At 39.0% G+C, this 27,494-nt stretch overlaps 1 protein-coding gene across 1 annotated transcript in view; it reads left to right on the top strand.

Moving 5' to 3' along the window:
- The window catches only part of LOC128658546 (dynein axonemal heavy chain 11-like), a 1,692,686-nt gene that overhangs the window by 563,907 nt on the left and 1,101,285 nt on the right, over positions 1 to 27,494 (top strand). The window contains 1 exon segment of the mRNA XM_053712841.1: positions 2,284 to 2,442. Within this exon segment, the coding sequence (XP_053568816.1) occupies positions 2,284 to 2,442 (159 nt within the window).

Genomic DNA, 27,494 nt, shown 5'->3' with positions numbered 1-27,494 from the left:
CTGCATCCTTCAAGAAAAACATGATTTTCATGCAGGACAATGCTCCATCACACGCGTCCAAGTACTCCACAGCGTGGCTGGCAAGAAAGGGTATAAAAGAAGAAAATCTAATGACATGGCCTCCTTGTTCACCTGATCTGAACCCCATTGAGAACCTGTGGTCCATCATCAAATGTGAGATTTACAAGGAGGGAAAACAGTACACCTCTCTGAACAGTGTCTGGGAGGCTGTGGTTGCTGCTGCACGCAATGTTGATGGTGAACAGATCAAAACACTGACAGAATCCATGGATGGTAGGCTTTTGAGTGTCCTTGCAAAGAAAGGTGGCTATATTGGTCACTGATTTGTTTTTGTTTTGTTTTTGAATGTCAGAAATGTATATTTGTGAATGTTGAGATGTTATATTGGTTTCACTGGTAAAAATAAATAATTGAAATGGGTATATATTTGTTTTTTGTTAAGTTGCCTAATAATTATGCACAGTAATAGTCACCTGCACACACAGATATCCCCCTAAAATAGCTAAAACTAAAAACAAACTAAAAACTACTTCCAAAACTATTCAGCTTTGATATTAATGAGTTTTTTGGGTTCATTGAGAACATGGTTGTTGTTCAATAATAAAATTAATCCTCAAAAATACAACTTGCCTAATAATTCTGCACTCCCTGTATATAATAATAACACTGTCTACTAAAAATGATTAAAAAAAATATTGCACAAAAAAGTTATAAGTGCTCAAAGAAATGGGTTCTCAGGTGTTAGAAAAAAAGGCAGTCAAAGGACTTTAACATTGAGATACATAGATATACACATATATACACATATATAGAAGTGCATTAGAGCCCCTTGCAATTAAGTAGATGAAAACATGAAAAACAATATTTATGCAAAATGTATTTTTAATAAAGTGTTAGGGGCCGATTTATCAACTTCCGTATGGAGCTTGATGCCCCTTGTTTCTGGCGAGCCTTCAGGCTCCCCGGAAACAGTAGTTATGAAGCAGCTGTCTAAAGACCGCTGCTCCATAACTTGTCGCCCGCTCTTAGGCGATGGACAGAAATTAACCCGATCGAATACGATCGGGTTGATTGACACCCCCTATTAGCGGCCGGTTGTCCGTGAATCTGCAGGGTTGGCATTGCAACAGCAGCACACAAGAACTGCTGGTGCAATGATAAATGCCGACAGCGTGTGCAGCGGACATGATACGCTACACATTAATAAATATACCCCTTATAGTGTACATTTACTTTAAATATTTCACATTCCAATATTCTGCACATAGCAGAACATGTTCTATGTATTTCTAAACAGATCAGGTATAATCATATATATATATATATATATATATATATATATATATATATATATATATATATATATATATATATATATATATATATATATATACAGGTATAAATATATATTGTACCAAAAAAAATCAGATATATCTAGAAATATGTATTTGTAAATAAATAGAACAGATTCTGCTAGGTGCAGAACATTTAAATGTTAAATATTCATATTTTCATGTCAGGTTAGCGCATATGAGAATATAATTTCGGGTTTGCAAGTGAGTAAGGGAAGAGGTTATCTTTTGTGCAACAGTCTAATTGTGCTCAAAGTAACCTGTTTGCGCTCATCGGGTTAGCACGAGAGTGTTAACTTTTTACTTTCAACTCATAATACCAGCGCAACCTGACGAACGCAAAAAGCGCATTTTTTAGCGCTCTAGCGAAAGCGGTAAATACCGCTCCATTTGTAATCTAGCCCTAAATAGGTAACAATTTCTCACCTCCAGTAGGGAAACTGACTTTAAGAACAGTTTATGCTGATTGTTTAGCTTGGCTAACTAGTCATCTATAATGCTGCAATGTCTATCTGTAAACCAAACCAAAAAAAAGAAAGGAAAATGCAGAATGCAGATCTATATTTATATTAAAATGGAAATATTTGTTATGATTTAATCCATCTTTACTGCCGGCACAGGAAAATATACAATATAAGGTAATGTAAGTAGGAGGAAACTGACATTAACAATATTAATGTAATAGAATTGTAACTGCTATAATGTGGAGTATGACAGGCAGAACTGGGGATGATTCATCCCAAGAAATACATGTACATTCTTGTAGGCAGTCAAGTGCAGCAACAGATTTTCTGGGTAAGTTCTAAGAATACAGAGCTAGACTTTACTAAAGGTTTCTTTCTACAGGGAATACATAAGGACTGTAAAAATTCAGCTAGTCTTAAACTAATCAGTGTATTTCTCTCTGTAGATCCATAGAAATATATCAAGACTGGAAGGTGAAATGAGGGAACTACAAGATACTGCACATCTTTTTGAAGTGAGCATGCCAGAATACAAACAGCTTCAGCAGTGTCGCTCTGCCATTATTTTACTGAAGTCAGTATGGGATATGGTGATATTTGTACAGGTAAGAAACTGAGCTGTATTACCTATGTAATAACCATTCAGTATTTGCATACAGTTACTTTATTTTTTATAAAGAATCCTTTATTTTTTATTGTTTTATAAGTGAAAATACAGATTAGGTTGTTAATCTGCTATGTTTATCATTTACAACTACATTATTGTTTTGATGCCTGTTCAAAGGTAGATGAAGGGCTAGATCCTGTGAAACAAAATCTAGAAGCAGCAGATTTTCCTAATTTCTCCAAGTTTAGAGACTTGATCAAATTTACCACTTTTATTTAGTAATACTAAAATATATATGTGGTTCACTAAATAATGGCAGCACTTGGGAGTTTATGATCCCAGCAGCTATAATACTGGTAATTAAAAAGCAGTTGTAATCAGGGGCAGAGTCATGTATGTTCCATGAGTAGAGTCAGGGAAGTTGGAAATGGAGTCATGGGTGTTCTGTGAAGCTGGGCATTCTGTAGGCAGGGTTGGACATGGCTAAAATGTCCATGGGTATAAATAGAAAGCAATTTGCAACCTCCCCCTCAGTTCAATGAGCTCATTTGCATTATAGGGTGCAGACTAAAATATTGGGGTGCTTTTGTACCCCTATGTACACCTGTACAACTGACACTAGTTGCTATACTGATTAACTGTCATTAAAAAAGGGTCCTATTGGAGAATTAGGGGACTACTGCACATAAATAACTGTGTTCTACAGTCTTCCATAATAAGTGATAGTTATTGCTATTACTTAGAATCTTTGGCAGTGCTTTAAGCAGGTTGAGTGTGGTGGCTGAACAATCACTGCTGATAACAACAGGGCCTCTATGGCTCTGTTGCTATCAATAGTGGCATAGGATGTAGGCCACACATTTTTTGAATTTGTTATACATTTTTTTTTAATTATTTTTATTAATAAACGCCTAGATTTAGAGTTCTGCGTTAGCCGTCCAAACCAGCGTTAAGGGGTCCTAACGCTGGTTTTGGCCGCCCGCTGGTATTTAGAGTCAGTCAGGAAAGGGTCTAACGCTCACTTTCCAGCCGTGACTTTTCCATACCGCAAATCCCCTTACGCCAATTGCGTATCCTATCTTTTCAATGGGATCTTTCTAACGCTGGTATTTAGAGTCTTGGCTGAAGTGAGCGTTAGAACTCTAATGACAAGACTCCAGCCGCAGAAAAAAGTCAGGAGTTAAGAGCTTTATGGGCTAACGCCGGTTCATAAAGCTCTTAACTACTGTGCTCTAAAGTACACTAACACCCATAAACTACCTATGTACCCCTAAACCAAGGTCCCCCCACATCGCCGCCACTTTAATAAAAAAAATTAACCTCTAATCTGCCGACCGCACACCACCACAACCTACATTATCCCTATGTACCCCTAATCTGCTGCCCCTAACATTGCCGACACCTACATAATATTTATTAACCCCTAATCTGCCCCCCCCAACGTCGCCGCTACCTAACTACACTTATTAACCCCTAATCTGCCGACCGGACCTCGCCACCACTATAATAAATGTATTAACCCCTAAACCGCCTCATTCCCGCCTCAAAAACCCTGTAATAAATAGTATTAACCCCTAATCTGCCCTCCCTAACATCGCCGACACCTAACTTCAAGTATTAACCCCTAATCTGCCGACCGGACCTCGCCGCTACTCTAATAAATGTATTAACCCCTAAAGCTAAGTCTAACCCTAAAACTAACACCCCCCTAAGTTAAATATAATTTAAATCTAACGAAATAAAATAAATCTTATTAAATAAATTAATCATATTTAAAGCTAAATACTTACCTGTAAAATAAACCCTAATATAGCTACAATATAACGAATAATTATATTGTAGCTATTTTAGGATTTATATTTATTTTACAGGCAACTTTGTATTTATTTTAACTCGGTACAATAGCTATTAAATAGTTAATAACTATTTAATAGCTACCTAGTTAAAATAAGTACAAAATTACCTGTAACATAAATCCTAACCTAAGTTACAATTAAACCTAACACTACACTATCAATAAATAAATTAACTAAACTATCTACAATTATCTACAATTAAATCAACTAAACTAAATTACAAAAAAACAAACACTAAATTACAAAAAATAAAAAAAGATTACAAGAATTTTAAACTAATTACACCTACTCTAAGCCCCCTAAAAAAATAACAAAGCCCCCAAAATAAAAAAATGCCCTACCCTATTCTAAAATAAAAAGTTAACAGCTCTTTTACCTTACCAGCCCTTAAAAGGGCCTTTTGCGGGGCACGCCCTAAAGTAAACAGCTCTTTTGCATTTTAAAAAAACATACAATACCCCCCCAACATTACAACCCACCACCCACATACCCCTAATCTAACCCAAACACCCCTTAAAAAACCTAACACTAAGCCCCTGATCTCCCTACCTTATCTTCACCACGCCGGGTATCACCGATCCGTCCAGAAGAGAGTCTGAAGTCTTCATCCTATCCGGCAAGAAAAAGTCCAGAAGAGGGTCCGAAGTCTTCATCCTATCCGGCAAGAAGAGGACATCCGGACCGGTAGACATGTTCATCCAGGCCTCGTCTTTTATCTTCATTCATCCGGCGCGGAGCGGGACCATCTTGAAGCAGCCGACGCGGATCGGAACAGCCAATAGCATGCAAGCTCAATCTAATTGGCTGATTGGATCAGCCAATCGGATTGAACTTGAATCTGATTGGCTGATTAAATCAGCCAATCAAATTTTTCCTACCTTAATTCCGATTGGCTGATAGAATCCTATCAGCCAATCGGAATTCGAGGGACGCCATCTTGGATGATGTCACTTAAAGGAAACTTCATTCGTCGGGAGTCGCCGGAAGAAGAGGATGGATCCGCATTGGCTGCTTCAAGATGGTCCCGCTCCACGCCGGATGAATGAAGATAGAAGACGCCGCCTGGATGAACATGTCTACTGGTCCGGATGTCCTCTTCTTGCCGGATAGGATGAAGACTTCGGACCCTCTTCTGGACCTTTTCTTGCCGGATAGGATGAAGACTTCGGACCCTCTTCTGGACGGATCGGTGATACCCGGCGTGGTGAAGATAAGGTAGGGAGATCTTCAGGGGCTTAGTGTTAGGTTTTTTAAGGGGTGTTTGGGTTAGATTAGGGGTATGTGGGTGGTGGGTTGTAATGTTGGGGGGGTATTGTATGTTTTTTTAAAATGCAAAAGAGCTGTTTACTTTGGGGCATGCCCTGCAAAAGGCCCTTTTAAGGGCTGGTAAGGTAAAAGAGCTGTTAACTTTTTATTTTAGAATAGGGTAGGGCATTTTTTTATTTTGGGGGGCTTTGTTATTTTTTTAGGGGGCTTAGAGTAGGTGTAATTAGTTTAAAATTCTTGTAATTTTTTTTATTTTTTGTAATTTAGTTTAGTTGATTTAATTGTAGATAATTGTAGATAGTTTAGTTAATTAATTAATTTATAGTGTAGTGTTAGGTTTAATTGTAACTTAGGTTAGGATTTATTTAACAGGTAATTTTGTATTTATTTTAACTAGGTAGCTATTAAATAGTTATTAACTATTTAATAGCTATTGTACCGAGTTAAAATAAATACAAAGTTGCCTGTAAAATAAATATAAATCCTAAAATAGCTACAATATAATTATTCATTATATTTTAGCTATATTAGGGTTTATTTTACAGGTAAGTATTTAGCTTTAAATAGGATTAATTTATTTAATAAGATTTATTTTATTTTCATAGATTTCAATTTTATTTAACTTAGGGGGGTGTTAGTGTTAGGGTTAGACTTAGCTTTAGGGGTTATTACATTTATTAGAGTAGCGACGAGGTCCGGTCGGCAGATTAGGGGATAATAAGTGTAGGTAGGTAGTGGCGACGTTGGGGGGGGCAGATTAGGGGTTAATAATTATAATGTAGGTGTCAGCGACGTTGGGGGCAGCAGATTAGGGGTTCAAAGGGATAACGTAGGTGGCGGCGGTGTCCGGAGCAGCAGATTAGGGGTTAATTGTATAATGCAGGTGTCAGCGATAGCGGGGTCGACAGATTAGGGGTTAATAAGTGTAAGGTTAGGGGTGTTTAGACTCGGGGTTCATGTTAGGGTGTTAGGTGCAGACTTAGGAAGTGTTTCTGCATAGGAAACAATGGGGCTGCGTTAGGAACTGAACGCTGCTTTTTTGCAGGTGTTAGGTTTTTTTTCAGCTCAAACTGCCCCATTGTTTCCTATGGGGATATCGTGCACGACCACGTTTTTTAAGCTGGCCGCGTCCGTAAGCAACGCTGGTAAATTATGCTCTAAGCTCCCTTTTTGGAGCCTAACGCAGCCCTTCAGAGAACTCTAAATACCAGCGTTGTTTAAAAGGTGCGCGGGGAAAAAAACACGCGTAGCTAACGCACCCCTTCTAACGCAAAACTCTAAATCTAGGTGACCATCTTGTATTGTACAAAAAATTTAAAATATATGAACTTTGCCTTACAATGTAAGATGATTTTCTTTAGTGCTTCAATGGGTGTATGATACATTTCGTAAAGATGGAGTTTTTATAATGAAAAACATGAACAACAAATAATTGAAACAACAAATAATTAAATAATCAAATCTGGTTCTGCAAGTCAAATGTTCTATTTATATTCTCTTTCACTTTAATTATTTAAGAGCCCTCAATTTCCTCCTTTGAGTCATTGGTAAAGATGCTCTTTTTGGTGGCTTTCCCGTAAAATACGGGAGGTCAATTTCAAAGCTGCCTACTTTGTGTGAATCATATCTCTTATTACATACTATGGATAAAAGGGGGTGTCCGGACTTTGAGTGACCAACCTCAGCTGTCAGGCATTGTCTGTGTCAATTCTGTCCCATCTTCTGTCTGAGTTTGAGGAAGGGAGTGTAATGATTCTTCCCATATAAAGTTCAAGTCATGAAAAAATTTCAAGTATCCATATTCTTCTAATACCAATAACTATTTTTTTCCGTCCACATCCATCCGGTCGGGGAGTCTTGGGTTTTCCATTTGAGTGCAATTAAAGACTTTGCACCATTTAGCCCCATTTGGAGTAATTGCCTTCTCAGCTTACACAGAATCTGCTAGATTATGAGTCTTGCGTTAGCCTTAAAAAGGAGCGTTGAGAGGTCCCAATGTTGCTTTTTAATGCCCGCTGGTATTACGAGTCTGGCAGGTACAGGTGTACCGCTCACTTTTTTTCTGCGACTTGAGCATACCGCAAATCCCCTTACGTCAATTGCGTATCCTATCTTTTTAATGGGATTTGCCTAACACGAGTTATTACGAGTCTTGGAAAAAGTGAGTGGAACAGCCTCTCCTGTCAAGACTGATACCGCATTTAAAAGTCAGTAATTAAGAGTTTTATGGGCTAACGCCATAACATAAAACTCTTAACTAAACTGCTAAAAAGTACACTAACACCCATAAACTACCTATTAACCCCTAAACCAAGCCCCCCCCCCGCACATTGCAAACACTTAAATAATTTTTAACCCCTAAACCGCTGCACTCCAGCCTCGCAAACACTAGTTACATTTTATTAACCCCTTATCTGCCGTCCCTAACATCGCCGACACCTACCTACATTTATTAACCCCTAATCTGCCGCCCACAATGTCGCCACCACTATATTAAATATATTGACCCCTAAATCTAAGTCTAACCCTAAACCTAACACCTCTAACTTTAATATAATTTAAATAAATTGAAATAAAATAACTACAATTAACTAAATTAGTCCTATTTAAAACTAAATACTTACCAATAAAATAAACCCTAAGCTAGCTACAATATAACTAATAATTACATTGTAGCTATTTTAGGATTTATTTTTATTTTACAGGCAAGTTTGTATTTATTTAAGCTAGGTAAAATAGTTATTAAATAGTTATTAACTATTTAATAACTACCTAGATAAAATAAGTACAAATTTACCTGTAAAATAAACCCTAACCTAAGTTACAATTACACCTAACACTACACTATAAATAAATTAATTACCTAAATTAAATTAAACTAATTACAATTAAAAAGTACAAAAAAAACACTAAATTACAAAAAATAATAAAATAATTACAAGAATTTTAAACTAATTACACCTACTCTAATCCCCCTAATAAAATAAAAAATCCCCCCAAAATAAAAAAAAGCCCTACCCTATACTAAATTACAAATAGCCCTTAAAAGGGCCTTTTGCGGGGCATTGCCCCAAAGTAATCAGCTCTTTTGCCTGTAAAAAAAATTACAATACCCCCCAACATTAAAACCCACCATCCACACACCCAACCCTACTCTAAAACACACCCAATCCCCCCTTAATAAAGCCTAACACTGCCCCCTTGAAGATCACCCTACCTTGAGATGTCTTCACCGAACCGGGTAGAAGTGGACCTCCAGATGGCCAGAAGTCTTAATCCGATCCGGGCAGAAGAGGACCTCCAGAGGGGCAGAAGTCTTCATCTAGGCGGCATCTTCTATCTTCATCCATCAGGAGCAGAGCGGGTCCATCTTCAAGCCAGCCGATGCGGAGCATCCTCTTCCAATGACATCCAACTGAAGAATGAAGGTTCCTTTAAATGATGTCATCCAAGGCTGATTGGAACAGCCAATAGAATGCAAGCTCAATCCTATTGGCTGATTGCATCAGCCAATAGGATTTTTCCTACCTTAATTCCGATTGGCTGATAGAATCCTATCAGCCAATCGGAATTCAAGGGATGCCATCTTGGATGACGTCATTTAAAGGAACCTTCATTCTTCAGTTGGATGTCATTGGAAGAGGATGCTCCGCGTCGGCTGGATTGAAGATGGACCCGCTCCACTCCAGTTGGATAAAGATAGAAGATGCCACCTGGATGAAGACTTCTGCCACTCTGGAGGTCCTCTTCTGCCCGGATCGGATGAAGACTTCTGGCCGTCTGGAGGTCCACTTCTGCCCGGTTAGGTGAAGACGTCTCAAGGTAGGGTGATCTTCAAGGGGGTAGTGTTAGGTTTTATTAAGGGGGGATTGGGTGGGTTTTAGAGTAGGGTTGGGTGTGTGGGTAATGGGTTTTAATGTTGGGGGGATATTGTAATTTTTTTTTACAGGTAAAAGAGCTGATTACTTTGGGACAATGCCCCGCAAAAGGCCCTTTTAAGGGCTATTTATAATTTAGTATAGGGTAGGGCTTTTTTTATTTTGGGGGGCTTTTTTATTTTATTAGGGGGATTAGAGTAGGTGTAATTAGTTTAAAATTCTTGTAATTATTTTATTGTTTTTTGTAATTTAGTGGGTTTTTTTGTACTTTATTTTATTTTATTGTAATTAGTTTAATTTAATTTAGGTGTAATTAATTTATTTATAGTGTAGTGTTAGGTGTAATTGTAACTTAGGTTAGGGTTTATTTAATAACTATTCTACCAAGTTAAAATAAATACAAACTTGCCTGTAAAATAAAAATAAATCCTAAAATAGCTACAATGTAATTATTAGTTATATTGTAGCTAGCTTAGGGTTTATTGTATAGGTAAGTATTTAGTTTTAAATAGGACTAATTTAGTTAATTGTAGTTATTTTATTTCAATTTATTTAAATTATATTTAAGTTAGGGTGGTAGGTTAAGGGTTAGACTTAGATTTAGGGGTTGATAACTTTATTATAGTGGCGGCGACGTTGGGGGTGGCAGATTAGGGGTTAATAATTGTAGGTAGGTTGTGACGACATTGAGGGCGGGAGATTAGGGGTTCATAAGTATAATGTAGGTGGCGGCGGTGTCCGGAGTGGCAGATTAGGGGTTAATAATATAATGCAGGTGTCAGCGATGTCGGGGGCAGCAGATTAGGGGTTAAAAAATGTAAGATTAGGGGTGTTTAGACTCGGGGTTCATTTTAGGGTGTTAGGTGTAGACATAAATGTGTTTCCCCATAGGAATCAATGGGGCTTCGTTAGGAGCTGAACGCTGCTTTTTGCAGGTGTTAGGTTTTTTTTCAGCCGAAACTGCCCCATTGATTCCTATGGGGAAATCGTGCACGAGCACGTTTAGCTAGCTCACCTCTACCGTAAGCAGCGCTGGTATTGAGGTGAGATGTGGAGCTAAATTTTGCTCTCCGCTCATGTAATACCAGCGTTGTTTGTAGGTGAGCGGTGAGCATAAACTAAGCGTTAGCACCAAACCCCTGTTAACGCAAAACTCATAATCTAGGTGAATGTTTGGTAATTTATTTAGTAGAGCTATACTGGGTGTAAGTATAAGATCATTGTTTAAAAATTTTTGGAAGTGATTATCTACATACTGATGGATTATATAGATACAGCGCCAGGAGACGGATCCACCTATAGCTCTGATCAAAGGCTATCTAGCTGGCCTGGAGAAGTTTAATAGTGAATGTGTGTGTTCAGAGCGCCTCAAATAGGGCTAGTTGACTAGGACCTCCAATGTTATGGGTAAAGATGATGGTAGTTTGAATAGTGATCAGAGTTTAAATATACCAGTGTATCCTAAATAAATAAAAGTTGTGTTGGTGTTACTCAATATATGTAATCAGGAATTATGTAGATATGTTTGCAACCCTAAATTAGAGGGATGAAGGTTATGTGAAATGTAGTCGTGTAAGAGTGGTGCAGTGTGAGTGACACTGATGGGTTAATAACCTCGGGATTATACAACTGGTAGGTGTCGTTTGGTGTTGTATAATCCCGAGGCTATTAACCTATCAGTGTCACTCACACTGCACCACTCTTACACGACTACATTTCACATAACCTTGATCCCTCTAATTTACGGTCGCAAACATATCTACATCATTCCTGATTACATATATTGAGTAATACCAACACTATAGTCCATAAGTTGGACACCCCAATTCAGCTTACCTTTATTGGTTTTATATTTTTAATTTGTTTATTGTACATTGTGGATCCACAATTTTTAATGTTTTTTATGAATGTGTAAACTGTTTTTGGCATTCCCGATTTTACGATTGTATATTTAGGATATACTGTGTTATAATTAAACTCTGATTACCATTCAGACAACTATCACCTTTATTTATTTAGGGGATACACTGGTATATTTAAACTCTGGTCACTATTCAGACTACCATCACCTTTACCCATAACATTGGAGGTCCTGATTCTCTACATACTGCCAAAGTTGTTTTAGTGTTCCGCAGTCCCACCACTTGTGCCTATAACTACCTCTAGCTTCGCAGCCTCTCCAACACAGCTCACTGTCCACATAGAGTGTAAGCGGGCAGGGGTTAAGTACCAACTCATTAGAACTTTATAGTTAAGTTCCAGCATTTTGGGGAAAGTTGATGATCTTTTAGTATTAAGAAATATGGTCTCCCAGTCTTTAGTATTAAAAAAGATTCCTAGGTCATCATGCCATTTAGTTGTGTAGTTTGGTAGTTCGGTTTTATGCTGTGTTTGCAAAAGAATATGCATCTTTGAGAGGGAATGGGGTATTGGTGAATTAGTGGAACAAGCTTTTTCAAAGGGGGTTTGGTTTCTAAGGAAACCTGCCTTGTGTGGTGATGTGTTAATAAAGTGTGAGAGTTGGATATGTTTGAGCCAACTCAGCCAAGATGAGTAGTTACCATTCACAACATCTCTATTTTTCCCCTGTCTAAGAGCTTGCCTTTGTGTACAAGCTTAGCTAGAGGGGTAGTGTAACTCCACTCCGACATTCTTTGTTAATTCTTATCTAAGCCCCCAGTGAGTTCAGCATTAACAGGGATGGGCAATAATGGGGATCTTTCTCCTGATATGTATCGTTTCAATCGTGTCCAAAGATTCAAAGAAGTGGTTGTGTATTGGAAGTGTTTTACACTGTGGGGGTCTAAGCATTCTAGGAACCCAGCATAGAGCTCCAACCAATGGAACTTTTAGTATGTGATAATTGATAGCTATCCAGGCTTTGTGCTCTGTTGGGCTGTGCCAGTCTAGTACCCTTTGTAAAATAATGGCTTCTAAGTATACTACGATATTAGGAAGGCCCAATCCTCCATTAACCGTTGACTTATAGATGGTGTTCCTATTTATTCTGGGCTTGCTTTTGCCCCATATGAACGCATTTAAGTGTTTTTATAGCTGAATAGGGTACCATTTAGGTAATGATATAGAGAGAGCTTGTAAGATGTAAAGAATTTTTAGCAGGGTAGTCATTTTGATGCATTGTGTACGTCCCCACCATGAAATGGGTTTATTTGCCCATGTATTTAAGTTGTGTTTTACCGTTTGTAATAGAGACTCGTAATTCCTGTTAAATAAGGTTTTAGGGTTAGGGGAAATGTGGATCCCTAAGTATTTAAGGGTTTTAGTCTGTAAGTTAAGTGGGCAAATTGTAGATAACCTACTGAACGCATTTGGTTGTCGGGATATATTTAAAATTTCTGAATTTTGTGGGATTCACAAAGAAATTAGAGTATTCACCAAATACTCTCAGTTCCTTCATTATTTGTTTGATGGATTGGGGGGTTTCTAATTGTGAACAGGACATCATCGGCATATAAAGCTATTTTAAAACTATGTGGGCCAATTTCTATGCCTTTTATCATTTGGTTATTTCGCACATGTGCCGCGCGAACTTCCATTGTGAGTATGAACAACAATGGGGACAAAGGGCAACCCTGTCTTGTCCCATTGTTAATCCTAAAAGGGAAAGAGAGCATACCATTGGCCTTGAATTTTGCCATAGGTTGTGAGTATAGACTAAAGATTTGTTGGAGCATATGAGGCCCCAGTCCTATCTCTATTAAAGTCTCTCTGAGGAATTACCAGTCAAGCCAGTCAAAAGCCTTCTCGGCATCAGTCACCAAGAAGACTGCTGGTATCTTGTTCTGGCTTGCATATTTCATGAGGGTCAGTGCTCTTATGGTATTGTCCCTAGCTTCCCTATGGGGTACAAAACCCACTTGGTCGTTGTGGATTATTTCCTGCAGGACCTTGTTCAGTCTCTTTGCTAGTATCTTGCCTAGGATTTTTAAATCCGTGTTTAACAGTGAGATAGGCCTATTGTTTTTGGGATCTGTGGGGGTTTGTTAGGTTTTAGGATAACTGATACGTGTGCTAGCTGCATTCCTAAAGATAATGGGTGCCGTTCATCTAGGGTATCAAATAGTTTTTGGAGATGCAGTACTAGAATAGTCTTACATTTTTTGTAATATGTATTGGTGAAGCCATCATGCCCTGGCCTTTTCCCAGAGGGTAAGCCGGAAATAGCTGAGAGAATCTCTTGCAATGATTGGAAAAAAGAAAAAACAGAGGCGCCGACATGGCCTAGTAATGCAAAGATAAGTGGCTCCAATAAACACAAATCCAGATGTATACTCACAAGAGCAGCGCACCCTGTGGTGCTATTGATGCAGGCCGGAGCCTCGCAGTGGTACAGCTCACTGTGGGATTGAAGTGGATACCCAGAAGATGTCCCTGAGGGGATTGATAGTAGCTATCCTATGTGGACACAAAGTATATGCACATAGCCCAGTATTGTTAAGACAGAGAGACAAGTAAGTAAAGAATAAACTTACAAGATCCAATGCACTTCCAGGTGCATTAACAGCAGGCTGGGACCTGACAGTCGCCCAACAGACTGGAAAACTCCCAGCAGGTCCTGGTCTTCCTCAGGTGGCTAATAGCAGCACAGCCAAATTATGTACTCACAAAAAATACACCAAAGGGCAAGCAAGTGTATTAAAATGTATAAAACTTTAATAAAAAGCGACGTGTTTTTCAGCTGACTAAGAGCTGTTTCCTCAGGCTAAAAAATATCATATTTCAATACCATATTTTGTAGCCTGAGGAAACAGCTCTTAGTCAGCTGAGAAATGCGTTGCTTTTTATTAAAGTTTTATACATTTTAATACACTTGCTTGCCCTTTGGTGTATTTTTTGTGAGTATATAATTGGGCTGTGCTGCTATTAGCCACCTGAGGAAGACCAGGACCTGCTGGGAGTTTTCCAGTCTGCTGGGCGACTGTTAGGTCCCAGCCTGCTGTTAATGCACCTGGAGGTGCATTGGATCTTGTAAGTTTATTCTTTACTTGCTTGTCTCTCTGTCTTAACAATACTGGGCTATGTGCATATACTTTGTGTCCACATAGGATATCTACTATCAATCCCCTCAGGGACATCTTCTGGGTATCCACTTCAATCCCACAGTGAGCTGGACCACTTTGAGGCTCCGGCCTGCATCAATAGCACCACAGGGTACGCTGCTCTTATGAATATACATCTGGATTTGTGTTTATTGGAGCCACTTAACTTTGCATTACTAGGCCATGTCGGCGCCTCTGTTTTTTCTTTTTTCAGTTATCTAACATTATAGGAAGACCATCCTACAACTGAGAGCTGCCACACTTTTTTGGACTATTGTGCATTGGAACTTGTTTTCCACATATCTCCTATGGACATTGTTTGGTAGATATAGTGCTTATAGAGTTGTATATCCATTTTCTCTTTTCACACTACTATGTTTTGTCATTTGTGTTTGGAGGCGCCCCCTAAGGGTGTGGTTTTTGCTGGGTTATACCACACTCTCAACATCAATATCTCTTGCAATGATATCGAAGCCTCCATCTCCTCTTTTAAGGGTGTTTGAATTTTGGGTATATCTGCCTCCCTAATGTATTCTTGCATGTGGGTTAGTTTGTCCGGATTTTAGTTAGAGTGGAGATTATATAATTCTGAGTAGTATGTACTGAAGTGGTTCGCTATTTCCTTACTGTCATATAGGGTTTGGTTTTCTGGAGTGATCAGTTTGTTAATTTGGGATTTCATGTTCTGTGGTCTTAGTAATCTTGCAAGCCATGGCCCTGCTCTATTTCCTCAAAGAAAAAGGTGGTCTTGATGGATAGTGCCTTTTTTGAGCATTTTTCATTAGAATTGAGTTTATTTCCTGTCCAATTCTTGTTACATGTGTAAGTAAGGTATGATCTTTAGGGGAGTTTTTGTGTTGTATTTCCAGTTGATTCAATGGGGTTGGTAGTGCTGTAATGGTAGAGTTATAGGCTTTTTCATGAAGGCTTTATGTTTATACACTCCCCTCTAATTACAGCCTTGGGTGCTCCCCTTATGCTGCTTGGGTGTGTTTCAGTTGTGTTGTTAAATTGAAAATACTCTGTTATGGATTTTTGTAATGTCTCTTCAGTAGTTTGGTAAAGAAGTAGAGAATCTTCAGTTCTCCATATATTTGGAACTGTTTGCATATCTAGCCATTCCAGGTAGATGCTGATGGCTGAATGATCGTACCATGCTGTTGCACGTATGTCTGAGTCTTTTAACAAAGATAAATGTAGATAGCCCAAGGGTGTGAATAAAATGTAAAGTTACACTGGGCTGGATGTTGAATGCTCCTGGCATCTACTAGACCCAGATGATCAATACAAGAGAAAATAGAATTTGGTGCTCTGGAACCCGTCAGTGTAGAGCCCGTAGACATATCTAGGGCGGGATCCAAAGTAAAATTGAGATCTCTGCCCATAATTAAAACTCCTTTCTTATGTTCTGCTACTAGAGAGAGCAAACACTGAAAAAACCTGTGTCTATTACTGCGAGGTGCATAAACATTAACCAGTGTAATTGGTCTGTTAAAAAGTAGTCCTGTTAAAATTTAAATTCTGCCTTCTGTGTCAGAAGCCTTGTGGAGTAATTAAAACTGTAGGTGTTTGTGGAATAATATGCTCACTCCTTGTTTTTTGGAGCAGTATGAATTGTGGTATCCCAAAGGAAAGTCCCTAGAAGAGTCAGTATATTTGGCAAAGTTTTTTTTTTTTATTTCTATTTTTATAAATTTTTATTGAATAAGATACAAGCATTACATATAAAAAAAATACAAGTAGATGAAATTACATTGTAAATCAAGAACTGAGAACATGGGTATATTTGCCTGGGGCGAATGCCCAGGATACGACGGTATGATGTCCCAAGTTTGAAACCAAAGTGGGGCTGTCACATTTATACATTTTGTTAATATATAGTAGTATTAAAGGCTGTGAATAGTAATGCTAAATGTAGCAAAAAATCCAATAATAAACATAGGCTGTTGACAGGAGTAACCTGGGAGGGTATAGGGGTGGCTTGGGATGGAGAAGGGGAGAAAAAAAAATCAGGAGGGGGAGAGGGGAACAGATGAGCAAGGCATAGGGAAACTCATTTCAGGCCAGGATATCTTAATCTCATGCATTTAGGGGTAAAGTTTATCTAGCTGTTTACATACTTCCCATATTTGTGAGTGTAGGGGTGGTTTATTATGTTGAGTAAAAAGCGGGTCTTCCATGAGTTCTAAATAAGTCGATATTTTAACTACTTCACCTCAGGTAGGAAGCATCTTTTGTTTCCCGAGTCGACAGCTTAGCTGTGGTGAGTAGGTATATACTAAGGAGGTCCATCAGAGTTTAGGATGTTTTAATTTCCAAGTGGAATAGGATGGTTTGCGGGGTGGTCCCTAAGAGGGGCTCTATTTTTGTACATTTGTATGAAATCTCATTCCAGAAAGGTTGTAGCGCAGGGCACTCCCACCATATGTGGACCAGCGATCCCACTAACCCACAGCCTCTCCAACACAATGGGGAATTTAGGTGAGAAATTTTAAAAAGTCTGAGTGGTGTGAAATGCCCCTGTGTGCAGACTTTGATGTATAATTCTAGCAACGTGATACAATGGAGGGCCTGCCTGGTAAGTTTAACGGCTCTGGACCACTTGTCCTGCTCCGCATGGAAGTGAAGGGCTCTCTCCCATGCTATAACCTAGGCTGATTTGTAGAAGGTAGGGGAGTTCAGTAGATCCCTATATGAAATTGAAAGTGCTCGGGGGACCTTGATGCTATTAGCCCATCTTTTTTCCCAGATAGTGAGTTCGCGCAACGGTCGATCTAGAAAACCCCACAATCTCAGTAGACTGCGGAGTCTCCATAATTTGAACCGTAAGAGTTGTGGTGGGTTGTAAGTGGAATGGAACTGTAATGTTGTAATGAAGTGCCCGTTAGGAAACAGGTCGGCTATGCAATTTATGCCATAGTCTTGCCACAGCGTCGGGTGTGAGTCCTTGAGAGCTGTGAGGAGGCCTGTAAGGGAGTGGATGGGAGAGGGATGAGGGGCAATTTTATTTGGCAAAGTTGTTAAGTGCAAATAAGCGTTTGGTGGGGGAGTTGAGTCCTTTTGCGTTCTGGGATATTATGTGTATTTTAGGGATAAGAAGAAAAAACGGACAATCCACTCCTCAGAATAAAGTAAAAACAAACTTTATTGTTGAATCTTTTAAAAACAATGAAGGGAATCTCCCAAGCATGTCACAAAGCAAGCTCAGCACTGGGGCTTACGCGGTTCGGCTGTGTAGCTGTAGTCATAGCCTATAGTGCTGTGCCTTGCATTTCTATTTAAAACAGCAAAAAAAATATGATTGGCTGTAATTAAGAGCATCATTAAAATAACATAACACCTGCTGAGTATTTTACTCTTGCCCTGTTAGTTGCTTGCCTTGGGATAGAGGAAACAAATCTGGATATAGAAGCCAATTCTACAAGTACATTTGACACACATACAATAAATACATTTCATGTAAAATCAATTTCCTGTCAAGAGGAACAGATATTACTTATTGTTATACGATACATAATGGAACACTAACAGATTTAATACTAGAACAGGCTTAAATGTAAAGCCCCTAGAAGAATAGTAATTCTGTACTTTCGTTTTGATTACAATGTTAATTAAGATGATAACCTTATATCCAATTGCAACAATGTGACTTTCCTCAACTCATGTTACAATCTAATTTGTTGAGATAAAAAAAATATATACATATATATGTGGACACTATGGAAAAGGGTGGTATGAGATATATTATGGTATAGTACCGACTGAACATATATGGAGAGTTATAAAAATATATATACCAGGGCACCAAGTTTCACCCAACTCACGGCATTACTCCCAATAGTTTATCATACCATATCGTGAGTTTAGTCCCTTTGGTACCATGGTATCTAACTAGAAAATCCAAAAGATTACCCTCTTGGCTAAGATGTGATCCAAGTCTCCACCCCTTTTGGGCAACACTACCTTCTCTATGGCACACCAACTGAACGTGTTTAGGTTGCCTTTGTGCTTTCCAGCAAAATGCTGTACCAAAGGGGTGGAGGCTTTGCCTGTGTTAATAGTAGATAGATGCTCCCTGATTCTGGATCTCATATCCCTGGAGGTCAGACCAACATACTGCAGTTTGCATTGGGAACATGTGATCAAGTAGTTTACATAGTTTATGGTACAATTTAGGCAAGAATGAATTACAAAACTTTCCCATTAGAAGTGGAAGTGAAATTTTTAGTAATGTGGACATATTCACATGGGCCTAGATTTAGAGTTCGGCGGTAGCCGTCAAAACCAGCGTTAGAGGCTCCTAACGCTGGTTTTGGCCGCCCGCTGGTATTTGGAGTCAGTGATTAAAGGGTCTAACGCTCACTTTTCAGCCGCGACTTTTCCATACCGCAGATCCCCCTACGCCATTTGCGTAGCCTATCTTTTCAATGGGATCTTCCTAACGCTGGTATTTAGAGTCGTTTCTGCAGTGAGCGTTAGAGCTCTAACGACAAGATTCCAGCCGCCTGAAAATAGCAGGAGTTAAGAGCTTTCTGGCTAACGCCGGTTTATAAAGCTCTTAACTACTGTACCCTAAAGTACACTAACACCCATAAACTACCTATGTACCCCTAAACCGAGGTCCCCCCACATCGCCGCCACTCAATTAAAATTTTTAACCCCTAATCTGCCGACCGCCACCTACGTTATACTTATGTACCCCTAATCTGCTGCCCCTAACACCGCCGACCCCTGTATTATATCTATTAACCCCTAACTTGCCCCCCACAACGTCGCCGCAAGCTACTTAAAATAATTAACCCCTAATCTTCCGACCGCAAATCGCCGCCACCTACGTTATCCCTATGTACCCCTAATCTGCTACCCCTAACATCGCCGACCCCTATGTTATATTTATTAACCCCTAATCTGCCCCCCTCAACGTCGCCGACACCTACCTACACTTATTAACCCCTAATCTGCCGAGCGGACCTGAGCGCTACTATAATAAAGTTATTAACCCCTAATCCGCCTCACTAACCCTATCATAAATAGTATTAACCCCTAATCTGCCCTCCCTAACATCGCCGACACCTACCTTCAATTATTAACCCCTAATCTGCCGACCGGAGCTCACCGCTATTCTAATAAATGTATTAACCCCTAAAGCTAAGTCTAACCCTAACACTAACACCCCCCTAAGTTAAATATAATTTTTATCTAACGAAATAAATTAACTCTTATTAAATAAATAATTCCTATTTAAAGCTAAATACTTACCTGTAAAATACATCCTAATATAGCTACAATATAAATTATAATTATATTATAGCTATTTTAGGATTAATATTTATTTTACAGGCAACTTTGTAATTATTTTAACCAGGTACAATAGCTATTAAATAGTTAAGAACTATTTAATAGTTACCTAGTTAAAATAATAACAAATTTACCTGTAAAATAAATCCTAACCTAAGATATAATTAAACCTAACACTACCCTATCAATAAAATAATTAAATAAACTACCTACAATTACCTACAATTAACCTAACACTACACTATCAATAAATTAATTAAACACAATTGCTACAAATAAATACAATTAAATAAACTATCTAAAGTACAAAAAATAAAAAAGAACTAAGTTACAGAAAATAATAAAATATTTACAAACATAAGAAAAATATTACAACAATTTTAAACTAATTACACCTACTCTAAGCCCCCTAATAAAATAACAAAGCCCCCCAAAATAAAAAATTCCCTACCCTATTCTAAAATACAAATATTACAAGCTCTTTTACCTTACCAGCCCTGAACAGGGCCCTTTGCGGGGCATGCCCCAAGAATTTCAGCTCTTTTGCCTGTAAAAAAAAATATACAATACCCCCCCTCCCAACATTACAACCCACCACCCACATACCCCTAATCTAACCCAAACCCCCCTTAAATAAACCTAACACTAATCCCCTGAAGATCTTCCTACCTTGTCTTCACCATACCAGGTTCACCGATCCGTCCTGGCTCCAAGATCTTCATCCAACCCAAGCGGGGGTTGGCGATCCATAATCCGGTGCTCCAAAGTCTTCCTCGTATCCGGCAAGAAGAGGACATCCGGACCGGCAAACATCTTCTCCAAGCGGCATCTTCTATCTTCTTCCATCCGATGACGACCGGCTCCATCTTGAAGACCTCCAGCGCGGATCCATCCTCTTCTTCCGACGACTAGACGACGAATGACGGTTCCTTTAAGGGACGTCATCCAAGATGGCGTCCCTCGAATTCCGATTGGCTGATAGGATTCTATCAGCCAATCGGAATTAAGGTAGGAATTTTCTGATTGGCTGATGGAATCAGCCAATCAGAATATAGTTCAATCCGATTGGCTGATCCAATCAGCCAATCAGATTGAGCTCGCATTCTATTGGCTGTTCCGACCTTAATTCCGATTGGCTGATAGAATCCTATCAGCCAATCGGAATTCGAGGGACGCCATCTTGGATGACGTCCCTTAAAGGAACCGTCATTCGTCGTCTAGTCGTCGGAAGAAGAGGATGGATCCGCGCTGGAGGTCTTCAAGATGGAGCCGGTCGTCATCGGATGGAAGAAGATAGAAGATGCCGCTTGGAGAAGATGTTTGCCGGTCCGGATGTCCTCTTCTTGCCGGATAGGAGGAAGACTTTGGAGCACCGGATTATGGATCGCCAACCCCCGCTTGGGTTGGATGAAGATCTTGGAGCCAGGACGGATCGGTGAACCTGGTATGGTGAAGACAAGGTAGGAAGATCTTCAGGGGATTAGTGTTAGGTTTATTTAAGGGGGGTTTGGGTTAGATTAGGGGTATGTGGGTGGTGGGTTGTAATGTTGGGGGGGGGGTATTGTATGTTTTTTTTTACAGGCAAAAGAGCTGAAATTCTTGGGGCATGCCCCGCAAAGGGCCCTGTTCAGGGCTGGTAAGGTAAAAGAGCTTGTAATATTTGTATTTTAGAATAGGGTAGGGAATTTTTTATTTTGGGGGGCTTTGTTATTTTATTAGGGGGCTTAGAGTAGGTGTAATTAGTTTAAAATTGTTGTAATATTTTTCTTATGTTTGTAAATATTTAATTATTTTCTGTAACTTAGTTCTTTTTTATTTTTTGTACTTTAGCTAGTTTATTTAATTGTATTTATTTGTAGCAATTGTGTTTAATTAATTTATTGATAGTGTAGTGTTAGGTTAATTGTAGGTAATTGTAGGTAGTTTATTTAATTATTTTATTGATAGGGTAGTGTTAGGTTTAATTATAACTTAGGTTAGGATTTATTTTACAGGTAAATTTGTTATTATTTTAACTAGGTAACTATTAAATAGTTCTTAACTATTTAATAGCTATTGTACCTGGTTAAAATAATTACAAAGTTGCCTGTAAAATAAATATTAATCCTAAAATAGCTATAATATAATTATAATTTATATTGTAGCTATATTAGGATTTATTTTACAGGTAAGTATTTAGCTTTAAATAGGAATCATTTATTTAATAAGAGTTAATTTATTTCGTTAGATAAAAATTATATTTAACTTAGGGGGGTGTTAGTGTTAGGGTTAGACTTAGCTTTAGGGGTTAATACATTTATTAGAATAGCGGTGAGCTCCGGTCGGCAGATTAGGGGTTAATAATTGAAGGTAGGTGTCGGCGATGTTAGGGAGGGCAGATTAGGGGTTAATACTATTTATGATAGGGTTAGTGAGGCGGATTAGGGGTTAATAACTTTATTATAGTAGCGCTCAGGTCCGCTCGGCAGATTAGGGGTTAATAAGTGTAGGCAGGTGTCGGCGACGTTGTGGGGGGCAGATTAGGGGTTAATAAATATAACATAGGGGTCGGCGATGTTAGGGCAGCAGATTAGGGGTACATAGGGATAACGTAGGTGGCGGCGGTTTACGGAGCGGCAGATTAGGGGTTAAAAGTGTAATGCAGGGGTCAGCGATAGCGGGGGCGGCAGATTAGGGGTTAATAAGTGTAAGGTTAGGGGTGTTTAGACTCGGGGTACATGTTAGAGTGTTAGGTGCAGACGTAGGAAGTGTTTCCCCATAGGAAACAATGGGGCTGCGTTAAGAGCTGAACGCTGCTTTTTTGCAGGTGTTAGGTTTTTTTTCAGCTCAAACTGCCCCATTGTTTCCTATGGGAGAATCGTGGACGAGCACGTTTTTGATGCCGGCCGCGTCCGTAAGCAACTCTGGTATCGAGAGTTGCATTTGCGGTAAATATGCTCTACGCTCCTTTTTTGGAGCCTAACGCAGCATTTGTTTGAACTCTCGATACCAGAGTTAAATTTATGGTGCGGCCAGAAAAAAACCCGCGGAGCGTTAACAGCCCTTTTACCGCCGAACTCCAAATCTAGGCCATGGTTTGCAGTGGTTACTGCCACATCTATACATACCCACATGTGTCAACCATGAACTGGCCTGGTTCAGAGTGCTTTTTAATTGTGTAGGTGCTAAAATACTTCCCAAAGTCCTACTCTTTTTATAGGAGCACCTAATACCCCTATCCACAACCTTGACCAAACTATCGTCCGGTGCCAACAGAGTAAAATGTTTCTTTATAATTTTGCACACCTGTTGGTATTGGGCACTAAATTCGGTAACAAAATGTATTCCCTCAAAACTATTCATGTCTGATGTTCCCTCCTTGTCAGCTAGTAGTTTCTCTCTTGGGATAGACTCTACCACTTTCTTGGCTCGTTTCATGTCATGGTTTGGATATTTCCTATCCTTGAGTCTCACACTTAGTTCTCTCACTTCTTTTTCAAATGCCTCATCATTGGAATAGTTCCTCCTCATTCTGGTAAACTGCCCTTTGGCAATCGCAAATCATATTTGCTTGGGATGACAGCTGTGCCCATGCAGTAAGGTGTTACCTGTTATGGGCTTGCGATAAACACCCGTCCTCACTTTCTCTCACCCATGAGGGTTAAGTCCAGAAAGTTAATTTTCCTGGAATTCATTTCTAATGTGAATCGCAAGCCCATATCATTCTCATTGAGATATTCTATGAAATTTACTATCTCTCCTTCATCCCCAGTCCAGATGAACAGGAGATCATCAATAAGTCTCCTGTATAGTTTGATGTTGTCCCTAAAGGGGTTTCCATCTCCAAAGATGCGTCATAGCTCCCACCAACCAAGGTACAGTTTGGCATATGAAGGGGTGAACTTGGCTCCCATGGCCGTGCCGCACCTTTGGAGATAGAACACTCCCTCAAACTTAAAAAAGCAGTGTGTAAGTAAGAATAGAACAATTCTGATGAGATAGGCTTGACAATCCTGTGAAATGTCTGTGCACCGACTATCGCCTGTATACCCTTATCATGCGGTATGGATGAATACAATGCCACAGCATCCACCGTAAGTCACATACTATCTTCATCCCACTCCACATTCTGTATAACATTAATAACATGTTTGGTATCTTTGATATACGCAGGTAATGTGATTACTAGGGGTTGTAAAATGGCATCGACCCACTGTGAGAGGTGCTCCAATAAGGAACCGATCCCACTCACAATGGGTCTTCCCTGAACATTGGTTGTGGTCTTATGTATTTTAGGAAGATGGCAGAACCAGGGTATCTTGGGATGTGTGATTACGGACAAGCCTGTTCACATCTAAAAGTGTCTGAAACACATTAAAATTAGATGTGGGAGAGAAACCCAGGCCAAAGCCTAGTAGACTATACTGTTCTGTTGTCAAAACTTCAGACAATAGATTGATTACATTATTAATTATTTGTACTTTGTTTGTGGGTGGGGACCCCTGAGCTGGTATCTCTCCTGAATTACTTGTGTCTATTGTGCTATTCCCCTTAGATCCTGGGCCTGTGGAAAAACCTGTTAAAGATCTGCATTTGGGGTGTTATATACCTGTACAGGGGGGTGTATTCAGTGTTGCTTGGTAATGCTGTCCCTGCCCAGTATTAGTATTTTCTTTGGGTCTCACCTCCCTTTCATCTGATGTAGGTACATTGGTATTTTTTAATATTCCAGTTATAGAAGGAACAATCGCAGCCACAGAGCTTCTACTACCCTCATCAGATGAGTATTCAGTCTCACTTTCAGAAAATGACACATTTTTGGTAGCCCTATTGCCTCTACATCTGCGATTTCCCCTTCCTCGATTGCCACTAAATTTTCTTCGCCTGAATTCTCCTCTCTTTTTGCAGTTTCAAATGTAAACCGAATTTGTCTGATAATCAGACCTGTCCCTCATAAATTTGGAATGTTTATTATCCATAATCATACTTTTACCCTTTGCCATCATACCCTTCAATATACTGTCAAATTTCTCAAATTGGGGGTCATTAATACGTTTGTCCATTTCAGCCTATAAAACAGTAATTTCCTTCCTTATATAATTCAATTGTTTAACTTTATAGTCTCTCAATATAAGCATCAGTTTGGATGAGCATTCAGATAGTACATTGTTCCATTGTTTCACAAAGTCTGTGTCACTGGGGTCCACATCAAAGGTGGGAAACTTGCAGCCCTGCAGACCTCTGGGAATTATTCCCTCCGCCATATATTTATTAAATGTCCATTGCGTTTTACACTCTGTAAGTAACAGGGTTTCCATGAACTCAAATAATGAAAAGTGAAAGAACAACCTTGCTATCTGAAAAAAATCTGTTCATATTCAATCACATTGTTACCCCTTTCCGTAGCATGCGTCAGAGAAAAAAAGTCTTTGCTTGACTTTGGTACATCTCCAAGCACAGAAGCTTCCATAATTCACAGTGAGTCTTTACTAAAGTTAAGGACACACACTCTTGAGATATCCTCAGATGATATCAAGAATAAAGTTTGTAAGTGATTGTAGTGTTGCCCTAATTTACTCAATGTCTGATTTGCTGTGTTTCAAATATACCCTTCCACTGTATAAACACTACTGGCTCCCAAAAGAGTACCTTAGTACCCGTGCGCCTCCCAGACCTTAGTCATCTACTTATCTGCTTATCTGCTCAGGATCTCTGGTGCAGAGGTGCTCCGCTCTCCATGCGGTATGCTGGAAGTTTTACTTCTCCTCCGCTCACCGTCCTTACATCTGGCATTGCAGCGAGCAACTGGCCGGGCTACCATGGGCGCTCCAATGATTTCATCAAAAATTGCGGAAGCCAAGTAGGAACAACAGGGACTGGCAAAAGACGTTCAACTGTGCTGTGGCTGTGGATCTTCTTGGTAATATGAGTGCAAAAGATGAAAAGACGGACAATCCACTCCTCAGAATAAAGTAAAAACAATCTTTATTGTCAAATCTTTTAAAAACAACTAAGGGAAGCTCCCAAGCATGTCACAAAGCAGGCGCAGCACTGGGGCTTACGCGTTTCAGCTTTGTAGCCATAGTCATAGCCTATAGTGCTGTGCCTTGTGTTTCTATTTAAAACCGCAAGAAACATTTGATTGGCTGTAATTAAGAGCATAATTAAAATAACATAACACCTGCTGAGTATTTAACTCTTGCCCTGATAATTGCTCGCCTTGGGATAGAGGAAACAAATTTGGATATAGAAGCCAATTCTACAAGTGCATTTGACAAACATACAATAAATATATTTCATGTATAATCAATTTCCTATCAAGAGGAACAGCTATTACTTATTATAAATAATATAACTCAGCACACCTAAATGATGAAAAAAGCTTCACTTTATTAATGTGCAAAATAGTAAAAAAAAATCTGTACCTAAAACTCATTACATTCCAAACATACATCAGTGATGCATACATATAAAAGAGCAATTACACACCAGGCATCCCTAGGGGAATCAAAAATATGCTGCCATCTTTATATGAGAACGTCTTATAGGACATAAGTATTCCAATGCTTAATTTAATATTTGTAATCCCAAAGATGAGGGTGTTGAATACTGAAAATCACCCCAGAAATGATTAATCAGCAAAGTTAATAAGCAAAGTCAATGTCTAAAAGTATCATCTGCTAGATTATTATGTCAAGGCAAAATGAGGCACTCTATGAACCCTTTTGTAGGTATATACAGATAAATCCCAGGTTGATTATAACACTCTGTTCATACTGCCTCTTGTCAGCGTGTTGGTATATTAGCTCAGTACAACAGTTAATAATGACATAAGCAATTAAGATGTTTCCACTGTATGCAACTGTCAATATCTCTTGTCAGTGTGCTGGTGTGTTAACAGAATACAGCAATCAGTTATAACAGCATGAGTGTTAGTATAAAGCCCAATACTTGCGATTATGTTGCAAGGTGTTTCCAAAGCTGTGTATACATCACTCCTGGCTTAAACAGCGATGAAATGTTCCCACTGTGTATAGCTGTCAATGTTGCTTGTCAGTGTGCTGGGGTGTTAACAAAGTGTAGCAGTTAGTTATAACAACATGTGTGTTAGTATTAAGCCCAATACTTGCGGTTCCGTTACAAGGCACTTCCAAACTTGTGCATACGTCACTCCCAACTTTAATCCACTTCCGCGGCAGGGTAACTCCATGATTCTCACACCACAGGCTACAAAGATTCTAAGGTTATTCCATCGGGTTCAATATGTCTGAGTACACATATAGCAGATGAATACTTATGATAAATGGACAGCATAAACAAACAACTCCGATGCGCATTTCGGGACTCCACCCTTTCTCAAAGAGTATACGTCATGAAAGTAACCAACTCTTCAAATAGGCCTTAACAAAGCTCTTATTGGTTAAATGAAATACACCTTCCATACATGTGACCAACATTCATACTCCCCCTATTTATTAAAGGTGGACTTGTGATCCAAATTAAATAGATATAAGTAAATGATATAATATAAAAAATTATACTAAGAAACAATTACAATATTGCAGCTAGATCCTATCTAAACACATATCTAAATATGTATACAGAGAAATTCTACCAATAATTTAATATTATAGGTAACGGAACCACAAGAATTGGACTTAATACTAACACACATGTTGTTATAACTAACTGTTGCACTTTGTTAACACGCCA

The sequence above is a fragment of the Bombina bombina genome, chromosome 1 (assembly GCF_027579735.1).
Source record: "Bombina bombina isolate aBomBom1 chromosome 1, aBomBom1.pri, whole genome shotgun sequence".
Lineage (NCBI taxonomy): Eukaryota > Metazoa > Chordata > Amphibia > Anura > Bombinatoridae > Bombina > Bombina bombina.
The sequence above is the reverse complement of the archived record's forward strand: the minus strand, read 5'-3'. Positions and strand labels throughout refer to the sequence as shown.